The sequence below is a fragment of the Ambystoma mexicanum genome, chromosome 11, assembly GCF_040938575.1.
Source record: "Ambystoma mexicanum isolate Mex_15411 chromosome 11, UKY_AmexF1_1, whole genome shotgun sequence".
Lineage (NCBI taxonomy): Eukaryota > Metazoa > Chordata > Amphibia > Caudata > Ambystomatidae > Ambystoma > Ambystoma mexicanum.
The window spans coordinates 1,058,006,258-1,058,023,415 of record NC_090934.1 but is presented as its reverse complement, the minus strand read 5'-3'; the positions used below and the strand labels follow the sequence as shown (position 1 = coordinate 1,058,023,415).

Here is a 17,158-nt window from a genome sequence, read left to right as displayed (position 1 = left end):
CTAACCGCGGATCCTTGGCTCATCCGTTCCAGGGCCGCTTCTTAGGTTATAACTTGAGAGCATATTTTAATTTCGGGTCCTTGCTGAATGGCCTTATGAAGCAGTGGCTATTATAGTGGCGTTAATTGTGGTGTGCTGCTATCTCGAGGAATTAATTGAAAGTGTCTTTCCTAATAAGTGAGTGATCACTATTTATTCACGTGAATAAGCAGCATGGCACAGCCGTACGTTGACCAGACTGAGTTTTTGTAGTTTTGTATAGTCTTTTCACCGTTTGGTCTCGTAGGTGTGCAGATTTTTGTAGTTTGGAAAGGGTGGACGGAACGGATCAAGGGGTTTTTCTATCCCTGCAGTCACCGAAACGAGTAAAACTGATGAAATACATAGGACTGGTGTTGATGGCTTTTCAGTGCCACCTTCCTATGCCAGTGTTATGGAAGGGGACACATGCACTATGCCCCAGGGTTTGGTAACATTTTACATTAGGTTCTAGCTCGGGTGCCATGCATGGTTGGTAACGTGCTCGGAAACTGTTGCGATTTTAATTTTTACTTTTTTTTTTTTTTTAGCTTCTTGCATGTTTTTTCCTATGCTTTGTAACTTATTAATCGCAGCAGGGGAAATTGTTCTGGCCATATTTTCTATGTATGGGTACTGTGTTTATAGTGAGACAAAAGTAATTTTCTATGGAAAACTATGGAATTCACTGTACAGATGCCCAGACTGCTACTAAAATTGATCATATTCTGAGCCTCCAAAGGTCATTTTTTTTTTTCTCAAATGTTCCAGCCCTCTCCCTAACTGGGAGGATAAACCAATCACTCTAGATAACTGGATGGGACTCTGAGTAAATGTGCCTCCTGGACTAACTTTTGTTTCCTATTTTGTGAATGGCACTGTGTAGCAACTTTTATAGTCTTAACTATTTCAGTCTAATCTGCATGATGTTGTTCTGACACTATTTATTCTCCTGTCTTTCAAGGAGGGGTACCTCGCACACCAGTGAGACAGAAGATGAAGACCATGTCTCGATCTCTACAGATGTTGAATGTTGCCAGGTTAAATGTGAAGGCTCAGAAGGGTCAAGATGAAAATTCTCAGCCAGTCCTCGAGAAAGGAACTCATCAGTTAAGAAGACGGTCCTCTAATAAGCTTGAAGAAAAGGCAAAACCGTTAAGGATTTCAATTGGTATGTAGTTGAAGATGCAGATCATGTGCACCTGAATTTTTATATTATGCATGCACAGTCTGTCTGGAACACTGTAGTTTATGATTTAGAATACTCTTCTTTCCTACAAAATGTGCCTAATACATCTGCATTCGCAATCAGATCACAGAATAGCATCTTGACAATCTGCTTGTTCCATTTATCAAAAATTTTATTAAATGTCCTGTATGCCTGGAATTGTGCCTTAGTATCACAATCAAGTTTATTCAGATCAAATCCATAAACCACAACAGCAATGTAACAGTACATAATACCCAGACAAAATATAGAAGATCAGTCAACACATTTCATAAATAGCGACAACTGTTTGAACATAACAGATTAAAATTGGTCATCCAGCTGATATTTCCTTCGGTTCTCCAGCATGGGGTCTGGTATGGATTCACATGCTCATGAATATTCCCTGTTGTCAGGCTGGGAATCCTCGGTAAAGAAAAAATCAGTTTCGTTTCTGACTAGTCTTTCTACTAGTAACCAATCACTGGTCTCTGGGTCATACTGCCCCCAGCCAATGACTGCCCTCTACCTAAGCCCCTCCTCTGACAGCCATCTTCAGATTTTTACCGCACGTTCAAGTGTTGGGAGTCCTCGTGCTATAGCTCTCGAGCTTTTACTGCGTTTTGCGATTTTTCGAAGCGTTTACTCTTATTTTTTCAGTCAATACAGCCGCAAGCTCCACCGATTCTACTTCCCATCAACGGGGACCCGTTTCAGAATTTTCTGCGCCCCTCAAGGGGGAATGTTCGAGTTTTCGCTTCTTGGAGGATTCCGGAAGATCTTAGAGGCCGACCCTGCGTGGACATGGCCCAGGACAAAGGCAACACGACACCTGGATCCAAGCTGTTCAGGAGCTGCCCTTGACGCGGATTACAGAATGTCTTCAAGGAAGATGAGCACTCTCGGTGCCTCTACTGCCTTCACAACGACAAATCGCACGTGGAGGAGGGCTGTGCGTTTTGTAAGAACATGTTTTAGGGGGAATTCTCATTCTATGGCTAATTTCCCTCACCTAGTGAGTCCCCCCGCAGCTTTGCTGCATTTCTGGAGTTTTTTTCTTCCTCTTGGTAAGAGTGTGAGCCTTTTTCCCCCTCTTACATGTGTTTTTCCATGTGTATTTTTACTGTTTGTGTAATAGTGGGCTTTGGAGGACAACACTTCATGAACCCCACTTTTTAGGTGTTACATAGCGCCCTCAGTGTAGTGACACAGGGTTGTCTTTAAGACTTCCCACTGACTCCATTTTCTGGGGCTAACCACTGTCCCCCAGTAAACGGGTAAAGTTGCCATTTACTTTACATAGTCATTTAAAACTGCAGACCCAGTACACCCCATCTTACATGGAGTACTGGAAAGGGTTAACTCGTATCCCTTTTTGTCTGTGCCCTTCTGAGCTTTGTTTTGCTCTTTTTAACATTCTGACTTGGCTGGTGGCAGTGGTATCTACCCTAACTTTTCTACACGATTATATTATATAAACGTGGTACTGTTCCAGGCTATCATAGTAGCCTCGAACATAAACCCGCTAGACCAAATACTCTTTCTTTTGGCTCCGGTCAGGTTTATTCACCATTTCTTTTTGTTAGAATCCTTGTGTTTTACTTTGCGCGGCAAACCAGGTTTGCCTCCTTTGTTCACCGTCTTTTGGCGGGCTTCTTCCAAGAAGCCCTCCTCTTGGCGCCTGGGTGTCTAGGTGGGCTGTATGTGAGGGAGGGGTGTAGTCACCCCCTGCACACGGTATCCTTGGAAACCCAAGTCACACTTTGGCATGATTGGCTAAGGTGGTTGTCCGGGCCGGACAACCCCCCTGCTGTGTGAACGGGGGATTTTGGCATAAAAGGCAGAACTCTTGGGCTGGAAGTCAGTCGCTACTGGAACTGCAAGGAACCAAAGAGAAGCAGAGAAGACGGCTGCTGCAACTACCGAGTCCCGGTGAAGCCCTGCTGCAGTCCTGAGCTATTTACCCTTCAACGACCAGAGAAGATCCAGTCCGGAATCGTCTGCCCTTTATCTTGGTGGGATCAACCAGCTCATCTTCCAAAGCCAGAGGATCCTCTTCGTGGTCGAAATAGCTGCACACTGCTGTAGTGGTCCTGATAGCCATCTGTAGAGCCTCTCCTGTTTTAAAGGAGCGCACCTTTTATTCACTGTTGCTGCTGCTGGCCTCATCCCTGGGTAGTGCAGATCACTCCAGACGTCGTCCTTGTCTCCAGGACTGAAGCTCCAGGAACCGTGAGTCTGCAGGAAACTACCAGGAACAACTGCCGTAGCACCAGCTTCTTCAAAGAATATGGTAGTGTCCAGCTTCGAGGAACTAAGGTGAACCCTTTTCTCCTCATCCAAGGCTTGCCCTTGTTTTCCTTCCCTCTTATAACTTTTGCTTCCTCTGTTGACAATATCCGAGTACTCCTGGCAAATCTTCAATCGTGAACTATCTGACTGTGATCCTCTACAACAGGAACCCGGTTCCACTTGACACTGTCACAGGCCTATTCACTTTTATCTTTTCAGAAAGTGTTATCTGATTCTGTCTGCCTTGACAAGTATTGCCTATGATTTTTGCCCCCAACTCTCTTTTGTTAACTCAGGTGCAAAGTGTGTTTTAACTCCGGTAACATTTCTTCCCGCCAATACGCGTATCTTTAGTAAGACTGAAATGTCATTGCTGTCAAAAAATGATTGTCATGATGCCTACCTCCAAGGAGCCGGGTCCGACCCAGCAACCCCGGAGGCAGGCATCATTCCCCCCAGGGAAGTGCCAGCGGGCCCAAGCTGGGGCCCTTTGGACACAGTCCTGGCGCCTTAGGCGCCAGCCTCATGTTGGACCCCTGTCCTGGCGCCTTAGGCGCCAGGCTCATAAAGCTAGACATGTGTTCAAGTGTTTTAATGTGCACTTACCTGATGCAGACCATGCTGCTACATCCAGGCCCTCTTGAGGCCTGAATGGAACTACTTTACCTGTGGGACTACTTTCCACCTAGGTGTGGTCGGGGAAGGATACATACCTGATCGGTGGAAGGATACATGCCTGGGACTTCTTCCAAAGCTATTTAAACCACGCCCGATCAGCAACTCGCGCTTCGCGTTGTTCTGCTCCTCGCAGCTGGCCGCTCACCGTGTCAGCTCCTGCATCTGGACTTCAGCCACGCCTGTCAGCATCCTGGGTTGCCTGCAAAGGGAGATAAGAGAGAATTGGAGAGAAAGAAGACCTTACCTGCTAAAGCTGCATCACGGGGACATCACACCGACGATCCTAAAAGGGAAGACATCATTTTAAAAACATTTCGCTTCGATCGCTGCAGCGCTGCATTTCACTCGCCTTTCCTGGGCGCCTCCATCTTCAGCAGCGATCATCTGGATCTGCACCCACTTCCCAGAGCCTAAAGAGAAAAGACAAGAAAACAAGGTGAGAGAAGGAAGGGAAATAGGAAAAGCTCAGTTTCCTTCTAAGACTTACCTGTTGGGTCATTCCCATTTCATTTCGGGTCCTGCCGCTTCCTGGCATTCCGGACCCCGGCCCCAATGGGGAAAAAAGACAGACATTGAATGAGCGAATGCAAAGACATTACCTGAACGCTCATCCAGAATTTACACTTCGGGTCGACGCCATATCTCCGGCATTCCGAACCCCGGCCCCTAAGGGGAAAAAGACATAAGCATTAGCGCTTGCTGCAATAAGACAATGAACATTATTATTAAGCTTGAACTTTTGAACTTGCAACAGAACTCTTACAGCGCCTCACCTGAATAGTCAAGCTTATTTAGAACTCCCATCAAACCTCAATCCAGTGAAGTAACTGGGTTTCAACGCGCCCCTGCATCAGAAGCAGGATGGAGAACTCATCCTTCCAGACCCTAAGGTGAGACTTCACGGGGAATCGTGGAAGGGTATTGAGGAGGGTTGGAAGGGAGTGTGAGGCTTGAGCATTATTCCGTCAGTAGGTAATACTCCCTTTTCACGCACAGGGGAATATTCCTGCGAGCCAGAAAAGCCAGAGTAGAGGGGCCCTTCCTGTCCATCATCAGAGTCCTGCGCTTCACCATTGAAGAAGCATCAGCACTCGAAGCCAGACCTGCGCCTCCGTGGGAATCAGGTGAGCGTGACAGTGATCACATATGTATTCCCGGTAATGCCTATTGTTTCATAACACCGGTCTGTCAAATCATAAGTTACTTACCTTGAGTTGTTTTGCACAAAGACAATTGGTTGTGTGTAGTGTATTTTATGTGTGGTTTTAATTTAATAGAAGTGAAGTGTTTTGCAAACAGATGGTTTAGAAATAAATGTACTTTTACTTTTCAACCAAAAACCTTGAGTCAGTGTTTGCTTGAGTCACAGTAACTCCGGTCCTTTGTGTAATTTCTACTAATGCTCATTTGCTCTCGAGATAAGTCTGGCTGCTCCACTACTGCTACCACTTTAACAGTGTAGTACAGGCTTGTACCAAAGGGGAGCTTGTATTACCACTTGTAGTCTTAATTGTGTGCCTAAGGGCACTGCACAGGATTCTACCTAACAGGTGTACAGCGGTGAGGATTTTTAAGTTTAGAGATTACACTTGGAGTGCTGCTATTACCTTGGTCAACTAACCACAAGGCTAAACATCACTCATTCTGTTAACTGAAAAATCATGTAAAATATGGAAAACTACAGTGATGAGTCTCTTAAACTATACTGCTGAGGTTCTGAGAACCATGTGTAGAGAGAGGAGCCTTTCTGGTAAAGGAAATAAATCTGAACTGGTTGCTAAATTAATGGGGGAAAAAAGTCTGGAGAGTGGGTCAGAAGGGCCTATCCCTCCAGCAAATGTGGATACTGATGTTTCTGATTCTGATAGTGTTGGAATAGAAGTAGATGAGTCCTTGCTAGGAAACTCTACGACTCCCTTGCCTGCACAGAAAGCACAACCTCTGTCCACAGGGACCCCCACAGGTCCTAAACTCACTCCTGAGTTTATTGCACTCGAGAAAATGAGACTTGAATTAGAAGTGAAATGTATTGATGCACAAATTGCCATGAAACATCAAGAAATAAGGCTCAGAGAAACGGAGATGGCTCATGCTCTAGAAATGAAGAAATTGTCTTTGGAAAATGCTGCTTCTCCCAGAGTCTTCTAGGTCTTCCAGCCCTAAGAGACCCTGTTTGCCAAAGGAAATGATTGGTATGTATGAGACTAAACTTGATGTTTTGGATTGGGTAGCAATGTTTAAATACAATCATGGGATTCAGGGTATCTCAGGGAATCAGTTGATTCCTACGCTTTTCTCTAGGCTTCCCCCTGTTGCAAGTGATGCTGTAATGGAGTTGGGGGAGGAGTATATGCAGGATTGAGTGTATGAAGCTAGCTTTGATAGCTAGATTTGGGAAGACCCCTTCCCAGTACCTTAAGAGGTTTAGGACCCTCAAACATGATGGTACCCCTTGGACTACTTTGGTGTATGAATGTTTGAAAAACTTAGATGGTTGGGTTAAAGGTTACAAAGTGAACTCTTAGGAAGGTTTGAGGAATCTTGTGATGTTGGAGTCAATCTATCATGCCTGCTCTCCTGAGCTTAGACAGCACTTGACTGATTCAAAGGAGATGAATCTTAAGAAGTTAGGGAAGGCTGCTGACTTGTGGGTTGCCAACAGGGCTACTCACAAGGATTCTGGGTCAACTCAGAAGAAGGATGAGGGAAAGCAGTCAAAGACACTAAAGAGAATTCCAATAATTCCAATCCAAAAGGGGGCCCCAAACATAACCCGGGTAAGCCACAAGGGAAACCGAATCAGGCTAATGTACCATCTGGTCCCAAACCAGATGGAGGTCAGAACAAACCCCCATTCATTAAAGCATTTGGAAAATGCTTTGCTTGTGGGTCAACTGACCACATGAAAGGGGATCCCAGATGTAAGGGTAAACCTTCAGGGGTCCACACCGTCTCCTTAGCCTTCTCCCAGGTGGATGAATTACCTATAGCCAGTGGAAACCTTCAGTTACTAGCTTATGAGCCCATGAGAGTCTCAGCTAATGTTTATTTAGTGTCCTTGGGAACAACAGAACTTAGATGCCTATAACTCAATCTCGGGTAATACTAAAGAGTATTATAAAGATAGTGTTCTTTTGGATGGTCAGGAAACCCCTGCCATCAGACACTGGAGCCAGCATAACTGTGGTTGATGAATGTTTTTTCATAGTGGAGGATGTTGGTAAGGCACTCAAACACCTAACCAAGTTAGCTGGAGGCCCTGTGCAAATGGATCCCCAGTTACCAGCTCTCATCCAGTGCAATGACATTACTGTCAGAATACCTGTAAGTGTGCAAAATAAACATACCTGGGAGAGTCCTGTTGGGTAATGACCTTAAAACTCTTGGAGTTGTCTAGTACCCCCAGGCCTCCCAACAAAAGGAAGCAGGAGCTCACAAGTTCTGCTAGGGAGAGAACCTTGAGGCTCTCCTGGGGACTTGATAGAGGTGACTGTCACCCCAAGTCCACGGGACGGATTTACTGCTATTGCAGGACAGAAAGAAACAAAGGGGGAAACCCAGGTCTGCCAGCAATAAACCAGCAAGCACCCCTGTGCCCAGAAGGACATCTTCAAGACTGTCCAAAGTCACACCTGTGACTCTTCCACCAGCTGAGCCTGAGTGTGAGGTTCAACCCTGTATGGTTCAACTAGATACTAAGGAATCGGATCGAGAAGATGTTACTCTGGTTGGAGATCTTGACCCTGTTGAACATCCTGAGCTGCAGTCTTTACTGGCAGAAGGTGGACCCAACAGGGAAGACTTAAGCAGAGGACAAAGGGAGTGTCTTACTCTTGAATGTCTTCACCTACAGGCAGCTTCTCAGCTCAATGGGACTGAGCCTGGAAAGTATAGGTTGCACTGGGAAGATGGCCTCTTCTACAGTGAACCGACTGAGTCAACCCCTGGAGACTGCAAAAGACTTGTAGTACCTCTAGTGAACCGACTCCAGTTCCTACAGTTAGCCCACGAGATACCTTTGGCTGGTCACTTAAGTTTCAAGAAGACCAAGGAAAGGCGCTCTCTCTACTTCTACTGGCCTAAAATGGGTTCAACACTAGACACATTCTATAGGAGCTGTCACACTGGCTAAACCTCTGGCAAGAGTGGAGCCAAGAATGTGGCACCCTTGGTGCCTCTCCCAGTGGTAGAAGTTCCTTTTGAGCAGGTCCGGATTGACATTGTTGGTCCTCTTGATCCTCTCACATCTTCAGGTAAAAGGTTTATCCTGGTTGTAGTAGACCACACTACTAGGTATCCTGAAGCAATACCTATGAGGACTGTTACGGCTCAGGCTGTGGCTTAGGCCCTACTTGGTATTTTTACCATAGTAGGTTTTCCTAAGGAGGTGATATCTGACAAGTTTATGTCCCACTACATGCAAGCCATGTGGAAAACCTGTGGAGTCAACTACACGTTCTCTACTGCCTACCATCCCCAAACCAATGGATTGGTAGAGAGGTTTAACAGACCAGAACTATGAAAAGCATGATGGGTGCTTTAGAAGAACCCCTTAAAAGAAAGTGGGACCTTCTACTGCCAATGCTTCTCTTTGCATACAGAGAAGTCCCTCAGGAGGGAGTAGGTTACAGTCCCTTTGAACTTCCCTATGGCCATCCAGTCGGAGGTCCATTGGCCCTCATTAAGGAGGGGGTTGGAGAGTGCTCCTTCCCCCCAGCCAGTCAGAGTGACTGACTGTGATACGTCTCCAGAGGAGAATGTCGCACATGATGGCAGAAGCAAATGATAACTTGAAAGCTGGTCAAGCTCTGGTCATGCATTGGCTGACCAGAAGGCTAACATGGTTGAGTTCGCTCAAGACCAGCTTGTTCTTGTTATGGTGCCTACATGGCAGAGGGCCTTACAGGACAAGTGGATAGGACCCTTCAAAGTTGTTGGTAAACATGGAGAGGTGAACAATCTGGTGGACCTAGGCAATCCTAAGGAGGCTCCTAGAGTCTTTCACACCAACCGTTTAAAGGCTTATGTATCTAGACCTGACATGGGATCATTGCTCCTAGCTTCAGCTCAGGGGGAGTAGTAGAGTGAACCTCTGCCTGACCACCTCAGAGGCTTACCTTTAGATGAGCAAGTGGAAGCAGTTAATCTCTCTTCCAGTCTAACATCTGACCAGCAGGATGAGTGCAAATTACTGTTAAATCAGTTTGCCTCTCTGTTCTCACTTTCACCAGGCTTGACCCCTTGGGACCAGCATGATAAACTCACTGGTGACTGTTTGCCTGTGAAAAGCAGGGGGTACAGAATGTCAGACAATATAAGAACCCATATAAGGAATGAGGTCAACAAGAGGCTTGATCTTGGGGTTATAGAGCCCTCTACTAGTCCCTGGTCTAGCCCAGTTGTGCTTGTACCAAAGGCAGGATCCAAGGATCTGCATGGACTATAGAGCTCTAAATGCAGCCACTAAGACTGATGCCCATCCTTTACCTAGGACAGATGAGCTGGTGGACAAACCTGGTGCAGTCAAGTACCTCCGCACATTTGACCTAACGTCAGGCTATTGGCAAATAGCCCTGACAGACCATGCCAAGGAGAACTGCATTCTCCACCCCAGCTGGCCTCTACCAATTTAAGGTAATGCCTTATGGATTAAAGAATGCACCTGCTACATTTCAGAGGATGGTCAATCAAGTTCTGAATGGGATGGAGGACTTCTGCATGGCATACTTGGATGACATTGCAGTGTTCTGCCCTACATGGAACGAAATTATTGATCACCTAGGATATGTTTTGCAGGCTCTTGAACAGGCCCATCTGACCATAAAGTCAAGTAAATGTCAAATTGGTCAGAGCACTGTGGTCTACCTTGGACATGAGGTAGGAGGAGGTGAAATAAGGCCATTGCCTAGCAAAGTATAAGCTGTACAAAACAGGGCCACCCCTACTACTCAAACCCTAGTGAGAGCCTTCCTAGGTCTCACCGTGTATTACAGGAACTTCATAGAGAACTATGGGACCATAGCTTCTCCTTTGAATGTCATCTCTCCCAAATTTCCTAAAAGGGTCAAGTGGAATGAGGAGTGCAATCAAGCTTCTGAAGGCTTGAAGAAAGCCCTTTGTCAAGCACCAGTTTTAAGAGCTCCTGACTATTACCAACTCTTAATTGTACAAACAGATGCTTCGAATGTAGGTATAGGTGCAGTCCTTGGTCAACTGAATGAGAATGGTAGGGAATACCCCATTTGTTTCATCAGCAGGAAGTTAAAGGATCCTGAGACAAGGTGGGCAACAATAGAACGCAAATGCTTTGCTATTGTGTGGGCACTGAAGAGGTTTAGACCATACTTGTATGGATCTACCTTCATTATTCAGACTGACCACCAACCCTTGAGATGGCTGATGCAAATGAAAGGGGAAAACCTCAAACTATTCAGATCGTCAATCTGCCTGCAAGGGTTTGATTTTTCCATTGAGCACAGAGCAGGAAGTCGCCACCAAAATGCTGATGGTCTCTTTAGGATGTTTACAACAGACTAGAGGTATGAGATCGATCCAGGAGTGGATTAAATCCTCCTGTCCCTTAGTCAGTGTGGGGGGTGATTGTTGGGGAGAATTCTCATTCTATGTCTAATTTCCCTCACCTAGTGAGTCCCCCAGCAGCTTTGCTGGATTTCTGGAGTTTATTTTTTCCACTTGGTAAGAGTGTGAGCCTTTTTCCCACTCTTGCGTGTTTTGCCATGTGTATTTTTACTGTTTGTGTAATAGTGGGCTCTGGAGGGCACCACTCCATTAACCCCACTTTTTGTGTTACACAGCATCTTCAGTGCAGTGACACAGAGTTGTCTTTGGGACTTCCCGCTGACTCCATTTTCTGGGGCTGACTACTGTCCCCCAGAAAACAGGTAAAGTTGCCATTTACTTTACATAGTCATTTAAAACTACAGACCCAGTACACCCCATCTCACATGGAGTACTGGAAAGGGTTAACTCCTATCCCTTTTTGTCTGTGCCTCTGAGCTTTGTTTTGCTCTTTTAACATTCAGACTTGGCTGGTGGCAGTGGTATCTACCCTAACCTTTCTACCGCGATTATATTATATAAACGTGGTACTGTTCCAGGCTATCATAGTAGCCTGAAACATAAACCTGCTTGACCAAATACTTTCTTTTGGTTCATATCGGGTTTATTCGCCATTTCTTTTTGTTAAAAACCTTCTTGTGTTTTACTTTGCGCGGCAAACCAGGTTTGCCTCCTTTTGTTAACCGTCTTTTGGCGGGCTTCTTCTAAGAAACACTGCTCTTGGCGCCTGGGTGTCTAGGTGGGCTGTATGTGAGGGAGGGGTGTAGTCATTCCCTGCACAGGGTATCCTTGGAAACCCAAGTCACACTTTGGCATGATTGGCTAAGGTGCTTGTCCGGGCCAGACAACCCCCCTGTGTGATTGACAGCGAGGCTGTGTGAATGGGGGTTTTCGCATAAAAGGCGGGACTCTTGGGCTGGAAGTCAGTCGCCACTGGAACTGCAAGGAACCGAACAGAAGCTGAGAAGACGACGGCTGCTGCAACTACAGAGCCCCGGTGAAGCCCTGCTGCAGTCCTGAGCCATCTACCCTTCAACGACCAGAGAAGATCCAGTCCGGAGTCGTCTTCCCTTGAGCTTGGTGGGATCAACCAGTTCATCTTCCAAAGCCAGAGGATCCTCTTCATGGTCGAAATTGCTGCACACTGCTGTAGTGGTCCGGATAGCCACCTGTAGAGCCTCTTCTGTTTTAAAGGAGCGCACCTTTTATTCACTGTTGCTTTTTCTGCTGCTGGCTTCATCCCTGGGTAGTGCAGATCGCTCCAGACGTAGTCCTTCTTGTCTCCACGACTGAAGCCACAGGAACCGTGAGTCTGCAGGAACTACCAGGAACTGCCGTAGCACCAGCTCTTCTTCACTTTGAATAAGGTACTGTGTCCGACCCCTTTATATATTGCTGAAGTGCCATTTTGCTCGGTTTTCACCACAGTACTGTTGATGCTAAAGTGTTGCCTTGCTTAACTTGTTCACAATTCATTTGGAAAGTGTTGCTGGTTTGTTTAAGAGGCTAAAACTGTATAACTTGTTCTTTCCCTCCCTCTGAAGAAATTATTAGTGCCATTTCTGCTTAGTTAAACACTGTGCCGTTTTGCTCAGTTTTCACTCTTGCTCAAACTTCTCTACTATTTAAATAGGGAGTTGTGTATACTTTTCCTGACTGTTGTAAACTTACTTTAATATTAGCAATTTGTGTGTGAACATCGAGAGTGTGTAAAATATATATATTTTGTTTGATACAAAGCTTTGGTCAGTGTTTCCTTGTTCCATAGTAGTGTAGTCCTATTGTGTAAACCCTGAATACTGCTCATCTCCCTTTTGAGATAAGTCTGACTGCTTAGCCACAGCTACCAACTAAATCTTTGTGGAATGGACTGATACCAAAGGAGATTTATTGCATATACCTGTAGTCTTAATCTTCTGTAGTGCTACTTAAGGGAACTGCACAGGATTCTGCCTAACAGGCTAGGGTTCAGTGATTGACAATCATGACAATTATGACACGTTATGACAATTCTTCATTCAGTCTAAACAGTTATTCTAGCAATGGCAGCAGATACAGCTTTCAGTTATGGGGAACATGGAGCTGTTAGCTCGGCAAAGATTTCATGTTCTTAGAAGTGAAACATTCCTTAATACGTTATCTCTGTGACTCGGTTCATGAACTAGGGGGTCAGACAGTTCTGAAACAGAAAATACCACTCTTCGCGAAGGAGCACCGCTAGGGGAATGATTCATGGTTTAACTACCTTTTACTACAGCGTTTGCAAGACAAGCCGGCACCTGGACTACTGATTAGATGCGGCTTCTACTCGACTTCAAGGATTTAGTGAGAGAGAAAAACAATGCATTTCTGCAAGGTTTGACATTCCTGTCTGTTAGTATTTCAGCATTTAGGCCGTGGCCTCGCACTGTGTGCGAGTTCGAAGCATAGAATACATTTGCAAAGCGTTTTGACAGAAAAGAAAAAAGCAAATGGCCGACTTTTCAAAAAATGGACTCCCTCTGGTTACATTGATGATTCTAGGATTGCGATGTTTGTCACATGATGCGATTGGTTTCTTGCCAACATACTATACATACTATAGGGTAGTTTCTGGTCTAACAAACCCTCCTTTAGGCCGTAAGCCAAGACCATCATCCATGCATCGCGTCTTCATCGGACCACGTGTCCGATTCCGAACTACCCTTACTGCTGTAATCGTCATCGGAAATATTAATTGACCTAAATTCTTTAATTTCATTTTCGTGTTGTGTGTTAGGGAGAATTCTCTTATAAGGCTAATTTCCCAAACCTAGTGAGTCCCCCAGCAGCTTGCTGAATTTTTGGGGTTTGTTTTTTTCTCCTGCTAAGAGTGAGACTCTTTTGCTCCCACTCTTAAGCATGATTCGAGGTATGACTTTGACTTATGTGCTTATGGGCTATGGCGTTCATTTTTACTCCATAGGGTATCATCTGTTTTTCTGTATGTGTGGTACACAGCACCCTCAGTGCAGTACCACAGGGGTGCGACAGTGACCCTCAAACATAGACTCCATACCCTGGGACTGACTAGTGTCTCCCAGGGCATGTAAAGGCACCATTGGCTTTACTAGTCCAAAATTGTGAACCGAACCAGTACAAACCATCATATTGTAGAAGTACTGGTAAGGGGTAATTCGATTGCCCCTGGGTCTGTTTTTGAGGGGGCACTGTCCCGTCCCCCCTCGTCGAGTTTCTGGCTGGTGGCAGTCGTTACCACGCGAAATATTCCACTGGAATATTCTCTATGGGATTTTCCCATTCATTTTAAACGCACCACTTTTTGGTGCAATGTTAAAGATGCCACCGGTTTATTTATTTAATATTAAATCACCGGTTGGGTCTTTTTGCCAGAACTCGATTCTAAAATGGCATTTGTGTCAGTCTCTGTAACTCTGACCCAGGTCGAGCCCTTTGTTCCACTATTTTGGCGGGCTTCTCCACAGAAGCCCTCCAAGTGGTGCCACTCTGTCTGGGTTCCACAGAAAGGGTGGAGGGGGAATTGGCACCCTGGACTGCGTTGCCTTAGCAACCCAAGTCACACTCTATTCTGATTGGCCCAGTGTTGAGCCGCCCGGCTCACCACTTAGCATGTGTGATTGACAGCTAGGCTGGTGAATAGGGTTTTTTCTGCATAAAAGCAGGGCCTTTGGGACTGGAACTTCAGAAGTCGCCACAGGACCTAAGAATCCGAAGAGGAACGAAGCTGAGCCATCTGCAACGACACCACTGGTGAAGCCCTGCTGCAGCTACCTCACCACTTTCCTTACGACAAGAGAAGATCTTCTGCTGGACGAGTCTTCTTCCTCTGAGCTGGTGGGACCAACCAGTTCACCCTTTTTTCCTTTCAAAGACGGTCAAGCACCCCGGCGGCTGGATAGACAAGCTCACCACTTTTGACCACGAATAAAAGGACCACACCTTCAATCGGGAACTCCGCGGCTGGTTTCATCCCTGTGCCGTGCAACGGCTCAGTTTCCTCCTTGACGAGATCCCCTCTTCCCCTGGTCGGAACAACGAACTGCAACCACAGCCAGGAACTGCCCCTGCTGGAGCTTCCTTTCTCTTTAAGGTACTGTCCTGCCTGGCCTCCCTTTCTACAGATTGCTAAAGGTGACCCTTAAATCCTTGGCTTCTATACTGGGTTGGCTGCAGATGTCTAACTATATCTTTTGAATCACCCCAACCTCTTTGAACACACTGCAAAGACTTTCAGTGCACTTTAAACTGTGTCATCCTGGGCACATTTTGCTTGCTCCATTTAAAGTGGGCCTGGCCTATGAACTTTGGCTCTACAGTATAACCTGCCTTTCTCCCCTTGCTCTGAACTCTTAAGTGTTGGGAACTGTTTTATTTTATGCTCTGCCTTTTCTCTCCCTTTTTAACCTAATCTATTGGAGTGCCATCTAGGTTAAGCGCTCACTTCTGTCTTCACAAATAGTTGTGCTTTAACCCTGACTTGTCTGGTAGTTATCAAGGGAGGTGTATATACCTACCTGACTGTGTTTTAGATTACCTTTCATTGAGAGTGCTAGTGTGTATTACCTAAAGTGTGTTTTAAATAAATAACTATATACTTTTTATACAAAGCTCTGGTCAGTGTTTGTTTGCTCTACTGTATTTTGGCCCTATTGTGTATACTCTGCATACTGCCCTACTCTACTTGAGAGAAGTCTGACTTCTCAGCCACAGCTACCAGGTAAATCTGGGTGGTGCAGACTGCTACCAATCGGGTTTACTGCTGCTCCTGTAGTCTTAATCTTTTTGCAGTGTTCCCCAAGGAAACTGCACAGGATTCTGCCTAAAATTGTGCACCTTCACTTAGCATGCGAGGAGGTTTCGTTTTGATCGCATGTACACCCTCATTTGTTATTTGGGAGCATGGGACTGGCAGGCATTGCATGCAACATGAAGATTCCAAATATCATAACCAAAATTGCAATTAGTTTCCATCCCCATGATCGCAGGTGTTCCCAAAACCATGAACTTATATTTAGATTCCAACCACCTATAGGAACATGAATTTCAGAACTTAGGACATGCAATTTCTTGATTGCTTCAAATATTGTGGGGGAGAAATCACTTACAAATATACAGCACGCTGACCCCACCAATTTGCATAACCCTCCACGATGAGCCAAAATGATATCAAGTACCATTCTATTTTGAAGTGCAATTAATCTGATTGCTTTTTGTTCCAGTGTCGTCATAGAGTATATCTGTAGTTTCATTTATAGTTTTTTTCTAACACTCTGGACAGGTTCCTTGTATTCCATGAGTTTATTGCTTGTCCCCAAAAATGAATAAATGATTTTGCTATATCCCCTACAATCTGTCCTGCAGTATCATCTCGTTGTGGCCGAGATCTAGAAAGTTTTGATATTTCAGAAGTTTTGGAAAGAAATACACTAGGTAAAAGTATACCTAAATAACATGTCCCTTCACAATTTCTAGGTAACCATGGATGGATAGGCCTGATTTCCACGTACAAAATAGACAGAACCTCCTATATATAATGGTTTCTCTTCTTGCTCAAGTACAGCAATATGCATGCATCTAGTAAACATTCCCACTGGATAGGAACCCTTTTTCCGTAAGCAAAATGGGACAGAACGTGGACTGGGATTAATAGTATAGGAGGGAGGAACAGCATCTTTGTTTCCTACTGGTGCCATTTTAAAAGGGATTAGGGACTTGTAAGGCCTAGAGAGCCTATCTACTGGACTCATTGTTACCGTGTTTTTGTTTCTGCTTGTAAATACGGAACAACCCAATGGTCCCAATACTAATCTTTCAAATTCATTTGTTCCATCAAACTGACCAGTAACAGTATCATTCCATTTTCTGAAAAATAGCGCTCTTAATGATGCATAACAGGTGGTATTAAGTGGCAAAGAATGTACATACCAACCCATTCCTCTTTCACCTTGCTGGTGTTATTGGGAACAGACCCAACAATTGGACCTATTCAAGATGGCATGGGTTATATTCCTAATCAGTAGCAATGTTTTGTCATATCCTTTTCTATGTTTCACTACTTGGTGGGGAAGATTATAAGAGAGCACATGTACTGGGCTGCTCATAGTAGGAGCATTGGTAGCAGTCGAGAGTTTAAAGGATGCACAGTTTCTAGATACCAAAATATTGGGACCAGTGTAATCAAAATGCAAAGTGGTATCATAATCATTAGCATATTCTTTCCGAACCAAGTCTTTCTAGGAGCAGGCTTAGTCTCCATTTGTATATCAACAGCATTGGTGCAGGAGAGCGAAGGAGCAAATATAGGCATTGTCTTCAATGTTTATTTCAGGAAAAGTTTTCAGTGTCCGTTGGGGAAAGTTCTCCACTGCAACACACGCTGGCAGC

At 45.1% G+C, this 17,158-nt stretch overlaps 1 protein-coding gene across 4 annotated transcripts in view; it reads left to right on the top strand.

The window, feature by feature from the left end:
- The window catches only part of TICRR (TOPBP1 interacting checkpoint and replication regulator), a 1,117,313-nt gene that overhangs the window by 324,070 nt on the left and 776,085 nt on the right, over nucleotides 1-17,158 (top strand). For all 4 annotated transcript variants that reach the window (XM_069624305.1, XM_069624303.1, XM_069624304.1 and 1 more), the window contains exon 7: nucleotides 983-1,189. In XM_069624305.1, the coding sequence (XP_069480406.1) occupies nucleotides 983-1,189 (207 nt within the window). The remainder of the gene's footprint in view (nucleotides 1-982; nucleotides 1,190-17,158) is intronic.